The sequence below is a fragment of the Dioscorea cayenensis genome, chromosome 4 (assembly GCF_009730915.1).
Source record: "Dioscorea cayenensis subsp. rotundata cultivar TDr96_F1 chromosome 4, TDr96_F1_v2_PseudoChromosome.rev07_lg8_w22 25.fasta, whole genome shotgun sequence".
NCBI lineage: Eukaryota > Viridiplantae > Streptophyta > Magnoliopsida > Dioscoreales > Dioscoreaceae > Dioscorea > Dioscorea cayenensis.
Window position 1 is genome coordinate 5,592,823 of NC_052474.1, and position 20,639 is coordinate 5,613,461.

The window sequence follows — 20,639 nt, forward strand, 5'->3', positions numbered from 1 at the left end:
GGCTTCTTTCATGGAAAGCAGTGACTAATTAAATATTAATTATCTTTAATTATTGATCCAAATCACTTCTTATGAGGTAATCAAGCACAAGGCATTGCTTAGTGATTCTTTTATTTGAAGACGTCAATCATCTTTTTTCATGAGGGTGTAAATGCACAAAAAACTCCAAATATTATGAACATTTTTGCTAAGATACCCTTATCAAATTTTGTAATTGCATTAATATCCCTTTAAAACCATAAATGCAACATTTCTACCTAAATTTCATTATATATATATATATATATATAAAGATAGAGACATTAATTACAATGGCATTAAAAAAAGATATCCTATTTCAAATAGAATAGATTTAAGATTTATTCAAATATATTAGGTAAAGGCTGCTAAACTAACGACATTGAAAGAGTGTTAATCAGACACTTAAACATGTTTATTATCCATCAATTTTCTTAATCAAATCATTAAGTATCATGACAACATATAATTAATTTATTGCTAATTATGTCACATTTATATTTCCATGAAAATTTATTATTTATTTATATTATCTAACTAACAAATTGGAATTAAATGTACATACTACATACTGATTGACCTCTAGTTCAAGTAAATAAAAAATTGAGGGGCAAAATAGCCATTTTCTGTGAAACTATGAAATTTTGTTGAAAAATCTTATATAATTAGGGAATATACATACAGAACTAAGTTGTCTACAATTATACCCCCACTTAACCCCCATAATTACATGTACACCTTGGGAAAGTTGCTATATTTTAAATATCTCTGCTTAATAAAAATTTTTGAAACAAGGGTGTATTGGGTAAACATGAAATAATAAAATTTGTTTTCATGTTTATAATTACAGGGTTAAATATGTAAAATAAATAACTCAATAAACAAGTCAATAAATAGAACTTTAAAATTGCACACACACCTCTGTTTGCAGAAAATCTGTGTATTTTGAATCACACTCATTGTTTGTTACAAACTGCGGATGTCGGTAGAATTTTTTTTCTCATATATATATATATATATATTTCACAAAGGATGGAATTAGGAAATTTGAAGTTTAAATGAAACTAAAATATTAAACTAAATATACAGTAGAAATAAAATAAATAAATAAATAAAAATAGTATTAGTTTCGGTGTCAAAATCCGCATGTTTAAATTCTATAAAAAGCCAAATTATAAATTACATCAATCAACATCAGCATCGTTAAAAGAAAAAAAAAACTAAAAAAGAATTCCAAGATGGTACGGCAAGCTTGCCTTGATTTGGATTTCTTGAAGAATTAAGTAAAAATTTGTATATTTTAAATATTTATTGTAAATAAATAACCCTTTATTTAAAAATAATAATAAATTATTTATTTGTAAACAAAATGATAAAAAGACACTATGGTCATTATTACTAATAATCTTTGAGTCTATTAATCTCCTACGTAGATTGTTCATATTTTTATTGAAAAAATAAGTTCAAATTTTAACTCATGTTTTATATTAAATAATACTAAAAGACATTATTTTATGATAAAATTCAAAATTTTTGGTTAAATAAACAAAACTTCATAATTTTTATAAACTATTCTGAATTTACTACTTTTCAGTTTTCCCCAAATTTATTTATTTATTTATGATTCTCAAACTACCTTTGAGTTATTGTATCTGAGATATGAGATTTTATTAAATAATAATAATAATAATAATTTTTGGAATATTTTTTGTGGAAATCAAGAAATCTTCAATATTTTAAAGGATTTTAAAATTTTATGTTTTTGTAAACACAGACTGTCTTATCCCTTAAATAAAACCAAATCATGGCTTTTTAATATGAAATATAAATCAGGAAAGTCAACTCAATCTAACGGTGGATATTCAACATGTAATTATCTAACGGCCACTGTTGATCCCTTCATCTCCGTATTCTCACTATCAAAATACAACAAGCAAAGGCCGTCTTTTGGCTTCAAAGAAAAACAAAAGAGAGAGAGAGAGAGAGAGAGAGAGAGAGAGATTCTCTTGGTCTCTGTTTCTAATCTCTTTGGGTTCTCTGTAGATATATATATATATATATATTATAAGGGTATGCAAAGAAAGGTGGCAACTTTTCATTGCGAAAGAGAAGAGTATGGAGGCTGAGGCTCAGAGCAAATTCAAGAGAATCTGTGTCTTCTGTGGTAGTAACTCGGGCAACAAATCTGTTTTCAGAGACGCGGCTCTTGATCTTGGACGCCAACTGGTATAATACTTGTAGCAAGTTTTGATTTTTATCTGTTTTTACTGAGTTTTCATTGGACAAAAATTGGATCTGTAGCTCTTTTGGCATGTGGGTGTTGGGAGAAGTGGATGGTTTTTTTATCTGTGTTTATGATTGGATTTGGGGTTGCAGGTGAAGAGAAGGATTGATTTGGTTTATGGTGGGGGGAGTGTAGGATTGATGGGTTTGGTCTCACAGGCTGTTTTTGATGGAGGCTGCCATGTTCTTGGGTTTGTTGATTGAATTGGAATTTAATCTTCTTTTTTATTTTTCTTTCCTTTTTTTTTTTATGTTTTCATTTGTTTATAACACTGCTTCAATTGTGGTTTTTGTTCAATGGTTGTATGCAGCGTTATTCCTACAGCTCTTATGCCTCTTGAGGTATGCTGTGTTTATTCCCCTTTTGTTTCTCTCCGTTTCATTGTGAATTTCTTTTGTTATGGATTTCTCTTTTTGAGTGAATGATGGATGAACATTTAGAATATGCCATGAATTTGATTCTTTATGTCTTAGACCAGAACCTTAGAAAGCAAGTGGTTACAGAACAGTGTGGTATAAGTGATGGATGAACTTTAGAGGAAGCATATTACTGTATTTGTGAATGTGTAGTGTCTATAATTGCATCCTTTTTCAAAATTTTCTTTTCTTTCCTCTTAAAATTGGTTCCACCTTCCAATCAATATATTCCATATCATCAAGTTGAAGTCATTTCAGGTTTCAATCACTCATTTGGAGAATGTACTGCGTTGTTCTGGTCTTTTACTTTGTGTAGATATCTGGTGAAACTGTGGGTGAAGTCAAAACAGTGTCAGATATGCATGAGCGAAAAGCTGAAATGGCCCGGCAATCTGATGCTTTTATCGCTCTTCCTGGTATATATACACATACATACATACATATATATATTCCTCTTCTTTCTCCTCGCATTAAAAATTTTTTTACCCGGACATTTTACTGAGATCCGAACGTATTATTGACTATGTAATTTTTGCACTTCCAAGGAGGATATGGAACAATGGAAGAATTGTTGGAGATGATAACTTGGTCACAACTTGGAATTCATAACAAACCAGTGAGTTTTTCATGTGTACTCTAAATTCAATTAACTCCGATGATCCTGTAAGAATCTAAATGATGTTATGTTTTCTGCCCTTCCAGGTCGGCCTCTTAAACATTGATGGATACTATGATTCATTGCTCGCCTTATTTGATACTGGTGTGAAGGAAGGTTTCATTACACCGTCTGCAAGACATATAGTTCTTTCTTCTCCCGATGCAAATGAGCTATTAACGAAAATGGAGGTTAGCAGACAATATCATTTTCTTATTAGTTCTTTCCGAAGGTTAATGTTTGTGTTATTCATACTGATTTCATCATACTTCCATTTAATTTTAAGGAGTACACACCCTTGCATGAACAAGTTGCTCCTCGCACGAGTTGGGAGATCGCGCACTTAGGTTATTCAACAACACCAACAAGTCCACTCTAAGTTGATTTATCATGCTATTAATTTGTTGATTGTGATGTGATTCTTTTCTTAGTAAATTGTATCACGAAAACAATGCAAATGAGAACAAGGTCTCATAATTTTCCATTTCAGATATCATTTGATAGTTTCAATGAATTTATCTTTCCATGAGTTAAAACTAACATCTGTTTACTATTTTCACTTGCACTAAATGCCAAATACATTAGCAACTCATATCAGTACATGGAAATGATCAACACCACAATTCATCAACGTTCATAATTGTCTTTTCAACATTTATCGGTCACTAGACGATAATAATTTTATGTACTTTTTTATGTTGTGTGTGTATTTATGTCGGTAAAGACTATATGCTCTGCATTCGACATTATCATCATACTGTTCTAGTGATCTCACAATGAAACAATGAACTCAAATTATTTGAGGCTTCAACAGGTACTACTTAATTGCATACCATTGTCGATATAATTTTCCACATTGACTTAAAAAAGACATCTGAGAGTCCTGCACATGATAGAGAGTACTCTGGTGGTGTTTTCAGTACTTACAGCACTCTCTTGTCTCGAACCTTTTTGTCATCTTATCTATACATGCTACATTTAAATGAATGAATGAGGATTGCAAGTTGCATTGTGCTCTGAAATGTGTTTTTTTTTCGATTACCAAATTCTCCTTATTGACATCTGTATTTCTTGTGAGGCTCGAATTGCTTTTTAAGAGTGTAGTGACCATCATTTGCATTGTTTCTTATTTTAATGCTCTCAAAAGCATGCAAACCGAAGAACAATTCATAGAATAATTCAGCTGGGAAGTTATCGACACATGATCAACTGAAGAATACAAATATCAGGCTTGTTATCAAATCTGATTCTTTTTGGTTTGTCTTAGGAATCTCATTGTCACATGCAATTTAAAAGCCATGTCTACTTACTTTTGTTTGTTTGTTTGTTTTTCTGATGACGAGAATTAGGACTGAATTGTCCTAAAAAAAATTTGGCAGAAAACTGAGTGAAATCTCAGAAAAACTGCAGAAAAAAAGCAGAAATGTCACATGTTGATGTTGATCAAATCTGTGGAAATTGTTAAAGGAGTGATCAGGATTAATTTGGATCAGATTCTCATTGTCCTTTTAATGTGCCAAGTGCCAACCATTGTTAATGCCTTTGATTGAGTTCTTTCTTAGTGTCATTGAACCTGTGTATCATATTTTCCCACGTCAGCAGTATTAAGTGAGACTCTACCACGTTTAGATTTTTATTAGTCAGTATCAAGCCAGGAACTTTTAATGTTTATCTTATCAAATAAAAGTCTTCTTTTATCAGTTGGAATTTTTTATTTTAATTTATTATTATTAATAATTATTATTATTAATTTATTATTATTATTTTTTTAAAAAAAAAAAAATTTGGCTTTATGGCTCTAATTCTGCTAACAGGTACAAGGTACAAGAAGAAGCCATTACTCCTAATTACTGGCTTGGGGTTCTAATTCTTCTCTTAAGCATGACATTTTTACTTAGAAATATATTGGAAAATTTTTCATTGTTTAAATTATTAAATTAAAATTTTAAATTTTGAAATATCAATGTAATTTGAGTAATTTTTCTTAGTTTGTCCATATTTAAAAAAAAATATTGTAAATTCTTAAAATCAATACAATATTTGAGCTTGTAGATGCGCTCCACATTGATACATGTCCCTGATTATAAAATCTTAAATGTAGGTGATTGTCTCTTTGTGTAAAAAACCAAAAAAAAAAAGAAGCAATATATGTACATGTATATATGTATATATATATATATATAAGCAAATATTCTATGATAAATTTGGTTCAATCAAATTTTTTTCAAAAAAAAGGGTTTTACACCACATTTATCTTAATAAGCATTAAAAAATTAAAAAAAAATCAGCAATTTTTTAGTTTTTTTTAAATAGATAAACCACCAATTCGTTGAAAAAAAAAATGAAGTAAACAAGCACAGAGATCGAGTCACCAAAAGTGAAACCTAGTTAGAGACAAAACAGCAAAAGTAACCACAAAAACATGTACATCATTCACAAAAACATCAGCATCCAAATATTTTGCCCTACAAAAACAAGCGTTTCCTTTGTCACTTAATCCAAATAAACACTGGCATCCAAACATCTTAGCTCAACTTAATTCAACATTTATCATGGAAATTTTCAATTCGGGTCTGTTTTAATTTTTATAAAAAAACATTTTAATATTATCTCAATCATTCATTAACCAAGCAAGTAACCGTACGTATATTTCCTAAATTTAATAAATTCCAAATCAGCTTAATTTCACTAATCAACCACAACCATGAAACAAACAAACACAAAATCCTCATGTCAAAACCATGAACATAAAAGCTTTTATTGCACAAACACAAAGCAATGTAATTCTATACATAATACATACATGTACAAACATAAACCCTTTTAAAGATTCGGTGTCTGTGCTCTAGAGCAACTCCTGGGTATTGGAGGAGTGAAGCAGGTTCGTAGATCATGCTTGAAAAGTAACATTATTAATGTGTATATTTTTCCTAAAGAGTCTAAATGATTATGTTGTACAAGCACCATGGACACAAAATATACAAAAGTGATAAATATATATATATTGATAAATAGGTATCTCATAAGACATATACTTCAGTCAAGAAGCATGTAAACAAATGCACATCTCATATAAAATGCTACTTTGTTTGAGAAAAAAAAAATGCAAACAATACTTATCAATATATACTACTTTGTTAATAAGCACATCTAGAACAAGAAAACATACAATAAATCATAAACATATATCACAGTCAAACACACCCTACCGGATGATCAACACTCATTTCAATTCATAAAAAGTTAATCTAAATAATAAACAAAAACGTTATCAGAGAATTCACAATCTACATTAATATGTAGTTTCATCATTTCTATCATCAATGACCAAGAAAAAAAAAAAGGGCACGGTAAAACCTATAAGAAAAAAAAAACATCTCATAAGCACTGAAAATTATCAACACATTCATGATGTATATATAGATATGTCATACCTCAAACCTGAGAGAAGAAATAGACAGACATAAATCACGGTAAAACCGGAACACAATACACACCCTTGTCCAAAATAAAAATTAAAAATAAAAAGAATTTTAACAACAAACATAAAAGAGTACAGAATGCAACAGTAATGACACAAACACAATGGCCTTGGTGACACAAAGTTAGCAGATATATGAACACAGCCCCACCTGGCCTTCTGGATAGTTAGGCTTTACAATTCTTGAGAACTCTACTTATTCAGTTTGATTTCAAAACTCACAACAGCTTTTCTGGATCAGAACACGACGATGATAAAACAATTCCAAAGTATATTTTTGCTCAGGTTTACGGTTTTACAAAGTGAAGAAAGCATATGTTGTAGCTGCTCGATTAGTAAATGCTAGTAGTGAGTCCGCTCATCATTGTCGAAGTTTAGACTCTCGATGCCTTTGATAGTGGACTCGTAGTTCCTGATGTTAGATGCAGGCCTACCTGCACTGGATGAAGGGCGTCGCAGCTCTGCAGATCCGCCAGGAGAAGTTCTTTGAGTACCTGAAACTTTAGGAAAAGTTCCAGGGCTAGCATCTGTTGTGCGGCTGCGAGACATATCTGCCTCACTGCTCGCCATCACCTCTCGGCTGCTAGAGACAGCAGCCCGCCTTGAGGATCCGCTTGGCCGCCCCAAAAAAGTTGAACTGGATAACTACATCGAACACGCGGACAAGGTCAGGAATTGCATAAAAATAGACCAAATTAATAAGCTACAAATTCCATGCATTTCAATAATTATTATTACTAAACATCCATCAGTTCATCAATCTTTGGGTCATTATGGATCAGGGAATAAAACTGCTCAAGAAAGAAAATCAAACATAAATCAGGCTCATGCTTAAGAATAGCACAAATATATGCCTAATACAACGGCTACAAATTGAATTTTTTTCAACATTTGTTTCTCACTAAACATCCACTAGTATATCATATCTGTGTCCACCTTTCAAACATTATGGATCAGGGAGTACAAGTGCTCGAGAAAGAAAATCATATATAGATCAGGCTCACGTTCAAGAACATCACAAATGAATATCAATTAGATACGCTACAAATTCCATTTATTCTTACTAAACACTCATTAGTGGACCATATTTCATCCACCTTTTGATCATTTTGGATCAGGGAGGTCAAGTGCTCAAATAAAAATCAGGCTCATGATATAGAATAGCACAAGTATATACCAAATATAATTGCTACCGGAATTTCAACCATTATTACTTACTAAACATCCATTAGCAGAACATTTTTGTATCCATCTTTCAATCATTATGGATCAGGGAGTTCAAGTGGTCAAGAAAGAATATCAAATATAAACCGGGTTTATATTCAAGAATAGCACAAAAATATACCAAATATATTTGCCACAAATTTCATTAATTTTAACCATTATTACTAGCTGAACATCCATCATCAGATCATATTTGTGGCTCATATTCAAAAATAGAACAAATCTAGGGATAGTCAAACCAATTATGATGACAGCAAATTGAGCTTCCCAAAATCAATCCTTTCTTGTCAGGAAACAGGATTATTGTCCAAAGATAACACATGCAATAAGAATTATATCCAAATACCATAAAAGACATAACTCCAAATAAATAAAATGACACTTTCTTAACTTGAAACACAATCCCGTATTCTAAAAATAAATGTTTCATAATAAACTTTCTGAAGAACAATCATCAGTATCAACAGTGGATGGCTGGCTAGACTGAACAACACCCATCAGTATCTACAACGGTTGGCTGACTAGGAAGAACACTCATCAATATACACAATCGTTGGAAAATCAAACATAAATCAGGTTCAAATTCCAGAATAGCACAAATATATTCGCTACAAATTCCATTTATTTTATCTTTATTACTTACTAAACATCCATTAGCCATTAGCAGATCATATTTGTATCCATCTTTTGATCATTACGGACCAGAGAGTTCAAATGCTCAAGAAAATCAAACAGAAATTGGTCTCATATTCGAGAATAGAACAAATCTAGGAAATGACAAACCAATATGACGACAACAAATTTAGCTTGTCAAAATTAATCCTTTCTTGTCGGGAAGCAGGATAATTGTCCAACGATAACACATTCAATGAGAATTATATTGAAATACCATGATGGAGATAACGCCAAGTAAATAAAATGATACTTTCTTATCTTGAAACACATCACATGTTCTGAAAATAAATGTTTCATAATAAACTTTCTGAAGAACACTCATCAATATCTAGAATGGTTGACTGACTAAGAAGAACATTCATCAATATATACAAAGGTTAGCTGATGAGAGTAAGTCATTACGTTCCAATTGACTCAGGGTACCTTAAAATGATCCTGAATAGAAATCACCCCGGCCAACTCATGCCTTCATTTAAAAGTTCCAGTCCTTAATTATAAATATTTCACGACTCTAAGTCTTTTTAACTCTAATTATGGAAGTATCTAATAATCTAAGACCTAAATACTACCTCCTGAAGGCCCTAAGGAAACCTAATACGGAAGTGCCATGATAGAAATAATTGCAAATAAATACGTAGACATTTTCTTAGCTTGAAACATAACCACATAATCTAGGTATAAATGCGTCATTATAAGCTTGCTGACTAACACTCTTCAGTATCTACCATGGTTAGCGGACAAGGCCAAATCATCATTTTCCAAAGATACCCTGAGACAAAATTCAAGACTCAAGGTGCCTCAAATAATCCTACCTCAAGACTAACTCCGGCATATCAATATTGACTCAGCGAACAGCCATAATTTAAAGCTTCCACTCTTCAATTGTAAATATTTAATGACTCGTAAGTCTTTTAAGTCTAATTATCCAAGTATCTAGTAGCAGACTTAATTTCTAACAATCTAAGACACTGAAGAAAACCTAATATGGAAGTGCAGCGAAGAGCCTTAATTTAAAGCTTCCACTCTTCAATTGTAAATATTTAATGACTCGTAAGTCTTTTAACTCTAATTATCAAAATATCTGGTAGCAGACTCAATTTCTAACTATCTAAGGGCCTATTTGGCTGCAAAATAAAAAAATATGGCATAATTTTATTATGTAGGAAGTGCAAATGATTATTATAGAAATTATGACACATTTTATTCTTACAGAATGAGAAATTGGTTAACATATAAAAAAAATTACGGAGACTGGGTGATCGACTACCGGATCACCGGTTAACCGATGGCGGGCGCTAGAGGTTGGCCGGTCGCTGGAGGTCTGTCGGACCACCGGTGGCCGATCGTCGGAGGCTAGCCGATAGGCAACCGGACCGCTGGCCGGCCACCGGAGGTCGACTAGACCACCAGTGGACAGCCGGTGTGTCACCGGAGGCCAGCCAGATTGGTGGTCGATCGCCGGAGGCCGACCGGACCGCCGGTGGAATATTTTTTCATGCCATATTACTTATATTATGCCATAATTTTATACTCTAAAATAAGTACCTAAACAGCCAATATGGCATAATTCTCAGAAAATGTTAAATTATGCCATATTGTACGGATTATGCCATAATTTCTGGCTATCCAAACAGGCCCTAAGACTGAAGAAAACCTAATATGGAAGTGCCCTAATAGAGATAATTGCAAATAAATAAAAAAAGGGTTTTCTTTTTCTAAACATAATGATGTTAAAATTAAAGCTCTTTGCTGAGTCATCACTAACAAGGTGAAGTCAATCCCGAGTCGGGATCGTTTAAGGCACACTAAGTCACTGGAGAATTTTGCCTCTATCTATGGAAAATGAGGACTTGGCCTAGTCTGCCAACCATGGTAGATATCAATGAGCATTATTCACAAAGCGAGGAATTTCCTCCTAGATTACATGGTTGCGCTTCATGAAAAGTGAACGCCTTTTTATTTATTTGCAATTATCAGTATCATGGTGCTTCCATATTAGGCTTCCTTTAGAGCCTTAGATAGTTAGAGCTTAAGCCTTTAACTACCAGATACTTTGATAATTAGATTTAAAAGACATACGAACTATTAAATATTTACAATTGAAGAGTGAAGATTTAAATTAAAGCTCTTCGCCAAGTCATTAGTGACAAGGCGGAGTCAGTCCCGAGTCAGGATTGTTTGCGGCACCAAAGTCACTTGCGAAATGATGACTTTTAGATACCAACAAGTGTTTTTCAGAAATCTTATAACGAAGTGTCTATTCCCATATTACATGGTTACATTTCAAGAAAAGGAAACGCCTTTTTATTTATTTGCAGTTATTTCTATCATGACACTTCCATGTTAGTTTTCTTTAGAGCCTAAGATGGTTAGAACGCAAGTCTTCGACTACTAAGATTTTTTGATAATTAGAGTTAAAAGATATAAAACTCCATAAATATCTACAATTAAAGAGGGGAAGTTTTAAATTAAGGCTCTTCACCAAGTCCTCATTGACAAGGTGCAGTCAGCCCCAAATCAGGATCATTTGAAGCATATGTTTGACGCATATGTTTCACGACTATTAAGTCTATTGAATCTAATTATCAAAGTGTCTGTGGTCCAAGACTTAAATTCTCACCATGTAAAACTCGGAAAACTTACTAGGGAGGTGCCACGATAGCAACAACTGCAAATATATAAAAAAGGCATTTTAACCTTTCTGAATAAATGCTTCATTATAACCTTTCTGAATAACACGTGTCGGTATCTACATGGTTGGTTAACTAGGCCAAATCAGGATCGTTTGAAGCATATGTTTGGCGCATATGTTTCATGACTATTAAGTCTTTTAAATCCAATTATCAAAGTGTCTATTGGTCCAAGACTTAAATTCTCACCATGTAAAACTCAGATAACTTAACAGGGAAGTGTCACGATAGCAACAGCTGAAAATACATAAAAAGGAATTTTCTTATCTCGAAATGCAGCCACGTAAGCTGAGAATAAAAGTTTCATTATAACCTTTCTGAATAACACGTATCTACATGGTTGGTTAATTAGGCCAACTCATCATTTTCTAGAGATAAACCACGATAAGATTTTAAAGTGACTCACAACACCTCAAAATAATCTTGACTAAGGACTGACATGGCTAAATCATCCGTTAATTTAAAACCTCAAGTTTTCAATCATAGATATTTACTGACTTAAATCTTCAACTCTAATTATCTAAGTATCCAATAACTCTTGACTATCTAAGACTTTTTAAGAAAACCGAACTTTTCATTCTTAGCCAGTGGCATTGCCCAACCTACATTTAGACTTTGATTTTTTGATTGAATGTGTGGAGAAGGCATTCTTTGTAGGTGTAAATACAATAGCTAAACATTAGAATTACTCTTAAAAATTTGAACCTTGCTCATTTAATTTTCTTTAAGCTAAATATATTTTCTTAGGTTCTTTCCAGTCTTTTTAAAAAATTTAATCATTTTAAAAATAAAATTTGATTTAATAAAAAAATAAAATAAAATAATTGACTCAGATGAATCAATTTTCAAGATTGCCAGAGCCAAATACCCAAGCCGACCAACATTAGTACCTATACTCATAATGTATATGAATACTCAGCATGGTGTTCAATTTTGGTTAAGAAAACCCAAGTTAAGTTGAGATTGGAGTTTGATGGTTCAAGGAAATTTACTATAGTAAATAAGCAAACTTTTATTTAATTAATACTAATAAAAATAAATATTTAATATTGAAATTAGTTTTTTAATTAATGATAAATATTAATTAGTATTAATAAAATTTTCAACCAAACAACATCAATAGGTGATAAATTTTTAGCATATGCTATGCATATCTGAGAGAACATCGCATGCCATAGTAATGACAAGCCAATCAATATATATATACAAGAACAAACTCTGCACACATAGATGGTGAAAACATCATGTCTAACTTGAATTATTAACACAACTTATCTAATTTCATCATGTTCAACTTGAAATAAACACATCATGTCTAACTTCACCATGTTTAACTTGAAATTGACATGTTACCATTTCCACCATGTCTAATTTGAAAATAACACACTATCATTTCCATCATCGGAAGAGTCGGAACTAAGAGAACTAAAACTCACCATAACATCTTTAGTGGCAGTTGATTCATTTCCCACAGGATTCTTCTGTTTTGGTAAACTACCAGAACTTATGGCTGGTGCTGAAACTCGCCTCCGGGAAGGATCTGTAGCTGACCAGCCACTTGTTCTCCCTTCTTCAGCACCTAGAACAGAGGTTTAAATACAAAAAATCATCTTTTGCAGGTAAAGGATGCCAAACAAAAGCAATGGAGTACAAACCCATCAACAATAATAGTGCATTCACAAACAGGGAAAAAAATGAAATGACTCAATTATCTCAAGAACTTCAATTTCAGCTGAATCTAAGCAAAGACAAAATATTGCAAACAAAAGTCTAAAGGATACTCAGGATAGTGAATTCATGATCAAATCAATTAATTACAAAAAAAAATACAATCAGGAACCATGTGCGTGAATAATGAGGGGCTAGATCAAGGAAAAGCAAAATTGTGAAAAGAAACCCACAATAAAGTTCAAATTATTTAATCCCCAAAAAAAAATTGTTGTTATCATCACTTTAAAGAAATACCTGTTGGCCTATCAGCATTAGTAATGGCAGGAGCCAAGCCAGAGCTAGTGCCAGCAGCAGGACCCTAAAATTTCATGGAGGAATAAGCCAAAAATTAGAAGGGAAAAGAGCGCTGTGAATCAGGAAGCAAAGAAGGCATAGAGGAAACTCAATAAAAGCTTACCACCGCTCGTGGAGGAGTAATCTGTGATTGCTGGTACTTCAAAATTGTCCAGTCAAACACATAATCAAATTGAAAACCTTCAAGAAACAGATGAATCATAATCACAATTCAAGAGATTGAAATTTCCAACTTCTAAGACAGCAACAGGATCATCTAACAGTTAGAGAATTTGCCATCTCGATTATTAAAGTATATGCGAAAGAGAAGAACCTACCTTCACGGATAAAAAGGTCACGGAATATCCTTTTCAGATAAGCATAATCTGGCTTGTCATCAAAACGAAGTGAACGGCAATAATGGAAGTATGATGCAAATTCTGATGGATAACCCCTACATAAAGCCTAGAGACGGCATTGAAGTTTAATCATAAGCAACCAGGAAAAAAAAATCTTACATTGCAAAGACTAGATCGATACACATTATAAAAAAGACCAACCTCAATTGATGTCGAGACTTTTCTCTCACTAATTTTCTCATACTTCTGTTTCTTGGTGCCAGCCTTGAGACCCTGCCATGGAAGACTGAAAGCGGGAGAAGAAACATTATAGACCAAGATAGAAGGCCTCCACCAAGGAAAAAGAAATTTGTGTTGGAAATCCATACCTTCCTCTTAAAAAGTACATGAGCACATATCCAAGGGATTCCAAATCATCCCTCCTGCTTTGTTCTTGGTAAAAAAAAAAACAGTTGTCAGAAATTAAATAAAAAGACAACATTGAACCAAGATGTTAGTAAACTTGGCACACTTAACAATAGGAAACAATTCCGCATACGGCATACCTATGCCAAGATGAGTATTCATGCTTGCATACCTTGCAGTCCCTGTCAAGTTCTTGTTTTCCCTAAAGATTTACAGAAATATGAAAAATGAATTAGTATGTGGGAATGAGAATAACTTTCATGAAAATTTCTATGACTAACAATACCATGCATGTCCTGATTACATGGAACATAAGCATAGCACAAGAAACAAGGTAGCTAACCAGAAGTGAAAATGACATGCTTAACAAACATAAGCAAGCAAGAATGCAACCAGAAAAACGATAGAGCAAGGTAGCCAGATTTGACAACTGCACATGTATGCGCTTAAAAATGAACTGAATCTAGCCTCAAGAAAAAGTGATCCCAATATTAATACATGGGATTATTAACAAGAACAGGTACATCCAGCTATAAAAGCAATAGAACTGAAACAAAATGACCAAAAATAAACCGTTCTTCATTCTGTCTGCAACCTGCTTTCCAAATAGAATATACAAATTAATACTCAAGACAAGGCTGTTAAGCAAGTGAAAGGTAACTTGAGCTTAAGATAACATCAGCTTATTGTCAGTCTATAACAGTAACATGATGACTGTGTGTGAAACCAAACAGTTGGATCAGATCAACAGATAAAACATTAAGGATATACATAGGAGAATGCTTTTTGTGTAGATTTCAACTTAAACATTGGTGCCACTTCAAGGAGAGTTTATCTACCAACAAGCCACATTTTGATACCGTACCATTTCCAACATACCTATATGGGATATGCTGATGAGTTGAAGTATCACGATACTTTTTGGCAAGGCCAAAATCAATAATATACACCTAAAAAAAATAAATAATCACTATTTTAGATTGCCAATTAAAACCCATTAACAGCTCTGCATAAAGAACAATGATTTAAAAGTAATACCTGATTGGCCCGTCTCCCCAATCCCATTAGAAAATTATCCGGTTTAATATCACGGTGAAGAAATGATTTAGAGTGAACAAATTCTACCCGGTTAATCTGGAAAATAACTAGTATAGTTAAAATTGAGAACGAGGACAACCAACAACAATCTCCTCAATGGACAGCCATACCATCTGGTCTGCAAGCATTAAAACTGTCTTCAGTGACAATTTTCTACTACAGAAGTTGAAAAGATCCTCAAGACTAGGCCCCAGTAAATCCATCACAAGAACATTATAGTCTCCTTCAACACCGAACCATCTTATATTCGGAATTCCAGCTGGAAATATCAGAAGAAAAAGAAATAAAAACAATAGAAGAATTAAAAAGTTCATTGATCCTACACCACAATGAAAGCAACCATATTTTTTTGTATTACTTCCTCCTTGAAGAATTCTGTAGAGCTTTGACTCATAAAGCAACTGTGGATGTTTTGTTTTAACATTTTCCTGGCAAGAAGAAACTGTCAGTTTAGTGCAAGCCATATACCTAAACTACTTGAAAAGTACAATATAACACAGCAATAACACAATGAACCTCTCAAAGGCATTAAAGAAAATCAACCATAGAAAACAATAAAATATAAAAGAATTTAGTCTCTTGCAACTCAAAGGGACGAGAATCCGCGACTGAATAGTTGTTACTTGTTATAAAACAAAAAACAGGTAAAGAAACCACCAACATTAGTCAGGACAAGTATTATAGAATCTAGTCCTTACAGAATTAATTGGTATAGTTACTTGGATTCAGAATGGCAGGAATAACGCCTAAAAATAAGCATACAGAATCAACTTAATATCATCATAGAGTTGATAATACTTCCACATTTCCAACCAGAAATAAATACAATTCGCCAGCTACATGGCCCAATCATAATTTCTCTACTAAAAATGTCACCTAGTAATTACATCATTCCAGCAGAATGCCCTTTAACAACACATCGGCACTTCCTTCAAAACAGAAATCCACAGTCCAGTTTATTTATACTCATAGTGAACCAAAGCATATGTTCAAATAGCAAACAATCTACAATAGCTAAATAGCACCATAAATAGGACGAAGTAGCCAGTTGTTCTCATCTTTCCACTTAAAGCATTAAACCAGTAGACAGTAGACAGAGATCACATTCTCTGTTAGCGTCCTCTTAATAACATCTGTTAACATTTAAGCACCATTATGTCCTCAGCAGAAAAGAAAAATACTGTATAACGCCCTATCTCACCACAAAAACTCATCACATTAGATGGTGAAACTTTCTAAACCCATGGACCAAGCACATATAAAAGCAATGTGTCCACGACTACATCCTAAGGAATATTCACTTAGGACTCAGGCCTTACTTTTATCTGATGAATCGCATCCAACACCAAAACCTCACCGCACACTTGATTTATTCACAATTTTCCTCCGCATAAGCAACTGAAACTCCATGAATCAATGAAGGAAGCATATATAGAAGCTATAAGTCCACCAAAAACCCTTTTCCCAAATGGCTAACAAAACATACCAACTCAAAGCACAAGACACAAAGAAAAGCTACAAATTCCAATGCATCATTCTCTATCCACGGTAAGCATCACCATCACATTGAAAGTCCAGCTGCCAAACCCCTTGAGCCAAAAAGAAAGACTTACGAGCTTTATCGCAACCTCCTCATTCGTCTGAATATTGGTACCTACAAACACAAACCAAAATCAACAACCAAAATCAAAACTTTCAACCAGAAACCAAGGACGCACAACAAAATAACCAAATTAAACAACAAACCTAAATAGATCTCCCCAAAGGAGCCACTCCCGATCCTCCTCCCCAGCCGAAATTTGTTCCCCACACGAGGCTCCATCTCAACACAATCGACCCTAACTCAAAATCCAAAAAACCAAAAAAAAAAAACCAAAAAACAAAGAAAACCGCAACAAAGAGAGAACCCCGAAACCCTTCTCCGCCGCCCAATCAATCACCCGAGACCGAATGAAAACCCAAAAGAACAAATCCCCGCCAATCTCCGACCAGGACCCAAGCCCATCAGTTTGATCGGTGAGCTGCAAGGGTGGATATATAAAGCAATTTAGGGTTTGGAGAGAGATGGGAGTTGAGAATTTCTAGGGTTTGTTGGAGAGAAAGGGAAAAAAAAGGAGAAGGCGGTGATGATATTGTCCGCACGCACACACACACACACACACGCTTTGATCCAATCGACGATACTCTCTTTTGCTTTCCAAACTGGACACTGCTTTCTATTTAATTACAATTTTGGGACTTGCTTTATTCTTTTGCCTCGAATATTTTGAAATTATAATATGTGCTAATTTAGTGGGTTTTTTTACAAAATTCCCACTTTGCTGTTTTGGATGATTAGTGGGAGAAATAAAAAAATTTATATATTTTTGAAAATTACAAAATTGTATATATTTATTTACTTATAATTTTAGATTCATGTGATATAATAAAATAAATATTTTTTGGATTTTTTACATGATAATAATTTATTTTTTATGTTTAATTTATTATTATTGTTATATAATATATGAAGGTTCCTTCAAATTTTTTTTAAATAAATAAACCACAATCATTAAAAAAAAAAAAATGATTACATAAGATCTATTAAACATGGACAAAGCCCAAAAGCAAATACATACACTATAAAAGAAAATAAAATGGTGTAAAATAACTCACGTCAACTAGAGAGCAGAGGAAAAGACGCGTAGCTAGTTCTCTGGCTGAATTTTATTTTCACTACTCTTTGCAAACTTACTGATATTAACAGAGTGAGTTTCCAACAAGTCCGCCTTTTTTTTATATTTAGTAAGATAAACGTATATAATAATTTAGTCTTTTTTAAGCAAATGCCATGCCCCCACCTTTCCTTTTCTATTTGCAAATCTTTCAAAAATGATACTCAATAATTCATGGTTCTTTTTTTTATAAATGCCCCCATCTTATCTTTTTTTATATGTACAGGTGGATGTTCTTCATATATACCCCCAATAAAATTTATAATTATTTAAAAAACTTGTAGACTAGTCCCTGTTTTTGCTTGGAACTATGATTTGGGCACTCGCTCTGATTTACATTTGATATCTAATTTTTTTTTATTATTTTAGAGATTGATGTTTTCTTTGTATTTATTTTAATATCCAAGTGAATACATATTTCTCATACGATTTAGGTATGTGATGAAATAACCATCATTTTATTCATTATTTAAAATTGATTTAATAATTAAACTCGATTTAAATTTATTGGTCTCTATATAAGAGATAATCTTGTTTGGCATGTGTAAATATGAAGTTTTATGATGGGGTTATGTAAACAAGGATTGCATTTTCATTCAAAGTCCTTAGATAGCCTAAAATTTCTTATCAGTGCACTAGCTTTAGTTCATATATATTACCCAGAAAATGGTGAAATGACCAAAATAAAAATACATTAAGTAATAAATATATTAAATCAAACATAAAAAAAAAAAAACCCACTCAACTCAGGTATGCCCAAATAATAGAAACTTAGGTTATATTTTTTTCACATAAAAAATACATGGTAGAAAAAGATTTATCTTCTTACAAAGATCTTAATACCTCGTTCTAAAAAGCAATAGCTCAAGAAAAAACTAAAAAATTCGAAATATATATATACTAGGCATTCTCCCCGGCTTCGCATCAGAGATTTTAAAATTTTGTGAGAAGTTTTGAGGCAATATCATATATAAAATAATATAATTAAATAACTCCTACCATATAAACTATTTTATACATTGGATTTTAAAGGTCTTATGGATAATTATTACATAAATAATTATATGTAATTAAAATTTTTAATTATTAATATTACAAGTAATATAAATAAAAGCTTAAATATTATTAAAGAAATTAAAATTGTTCCTTGAAATATTCTCCGAGTAGATTATACATTTACTTTAATAATATGTATAGATATTGATAACACAAAAATTAAATAAAAAAAAAATCAAACTATTATTTTGTATATTAGTGAATACAAAAATAACATATGAAAACTAACATGTGAAGTTGGTTTTGCATTGGTGGTAGTGGTACATATTTCTTTCTCTCAAAATTTTGGAGGACGATAACAAAAACGTTTATCACACTTCTTTTTTTTTTTTTTTACCTTCTCAATATCCTTTTTCATTGGATGCTTTTGCAAAGTGTATGTTAAGAATTTAAAAAAAAATATCTCAAATACCAATAAATAAATAACAATTAATTAAAAGGGATATCTTTTAAATTATCATTATCCAATAATGTTATGCGTACATATTCTAACCTTACTTCACAACTATATCGCTAACAACAAAAATAAAGAACAATAGCATATTTTTGAAAATAACAAAATATGATCATAAAAAACTTGGATAATATTTTTAAACATGTTTGTTTTTTCCATAAAATGTCACCTGTCATTTGATGCTCAAGAAATGGACAACCTAATATACTTAGTAAATAATTATATTATTGTATAATAAATAATAAATTACATAATTAGATTATATATATATATATACATGTTAGGACTGAAATATTTATCATATTGCATGTTTTTCTTCAATGATATGAGAATATATCTTTGATTCCATACTCAAAACAAATCTATTATATAAATACTAATGATATGGATAGTTTGATAATAATTATATTTGTAGTGAAATGATCATTTGTTCATTAAACATTAAAAAAATAAAGTTAGAAGGTGCCAACAGAACATTTTAATAAACCATGGTTCCATCTTAAATAATTAATTGATTGGATTGTGGAAAAAGTAGAGAGTGAATCACATATTTTAGGAATTCAGCATCGTAAAACCAAATCATTTAAAACGTATATATATATATATATATTGAAAAATTCATCAAACAACATCAAGCAACACCAATTAATTTAATTCAACATAAGTGAGGAAAATTTTGAATTGTATCAACATAAGCTCTTAATTATGTTTATTTTTATTGAAGCATCATAATGCTCCAATGAATTAAAAATACACATAAATTCAACAATCATCGACCTCATTCGACTCACAAAGTTTTAAAGCCATGTATGGGGTTAACATCTACGAAGTGTTAGAAGATTAATAAAGTTCAAAAGAGGAAAAATTTATAATTCAACTAAATATAAGAACTTTAAAAACTATGAACTATTATGGATTGCATACAAATTTCATATTTTTACGTATCAAATTTAAAATTTTTATAAGTTTAATTCAACCATAAATCCTTCTAATCGATAATGTTAATTCAAAATATAAATTAAACAAACCTAACCAATGGAATGGGCCCTGATTATATGTCAATCCCAAATATAAATTGGACTCCATTGACTAAAGAAATGGGTCAT

At 31.9% G+C, this 20,639-nt stretch overlaps 2 protein-coding genes across 3 annotated transcripts; one reads left to right on the top strand and one right to left on the bottom strand.

The window, feature by feature from the left end:
- Positions 1 to 1,993: 1,993 nt before the first annotated feature.
- LOC120258507 (probable cytokinin riboside 5'-monophosphate phosphoribohydrolase LOGL1) lies at positions 1,994 to 3,862 on the top strand. Its single transcript, XM_039265944.1, has 7 exons — positions 1,994 to 2,244; positions 2,395 to 2,492; positions 2,613 to 2,643; positions 3,035 to 3,134; positions 3,264 to 3,334; positions 3,421 to 3,564; positions 3,660 to 3,862. Exons 1-7 carry the CDS (start codon positions 2,134 to 2,136, stop codon positions 3,750 to 3,752), a joined length of 648 nt encoding a protein of 215 aa, XP_039121878.1. The 5' UTR covers positions 1,994 to 2,133; the 3' UTR covers positions 3,753 to 3,862.
- A 3,010-nt stretch (positions 3,863 to 6,872) lies between these two features.
- On the bottom strand, positions 6,873 to 17,467 carry LOC120258242 (casein kinase 1-like protein 2). 2 transcript variants are annotated; one of them, XM_039265597.1, is made up of 14 exons: positions 17,056 to 17,465; positions 16,923 to 16,963; positions 15,668 to 15,737; positions 15,420 to 15,568; positions 15,250 to 15,345; positions 15,091 to 15,161; positions 14,352 to 14,413; positions 14,175 to 14,238; positions 14,008 to 14,092; positions 13,786 to 13,912; positions 13,572 to 13,648; positions 13,409 to 13,472; positions 12,880 to 13,022; positions 6,873 to 7,499 (listed from the first exon to the last, which is right to left on the bottom strand). In XM_039265597.1, exons 1-14 carry the CDS (start codon positions 17,129 to 17,131, stop codon positions 7,197 to 7,199), a joined length of 1,428 nt encoding a protein of 475 aa, XP_039121531.1. In that variant the 5' UTR covers positions 17,132 to 17,465; the 3' UTR covers positions 6,873 to 7,196. The 2 variants fall into 2 exon arrangements, with proteins under 2 accessions (XP_039121531.1, XP_039121532.1); XM_039265598.1 differs by having other exon boundaries at positions 7,298 to 7,491; positions 17,056 to 17,467.
- Positions 17,468 to 20,639: the final 3,172 nt, after the last annotated feature.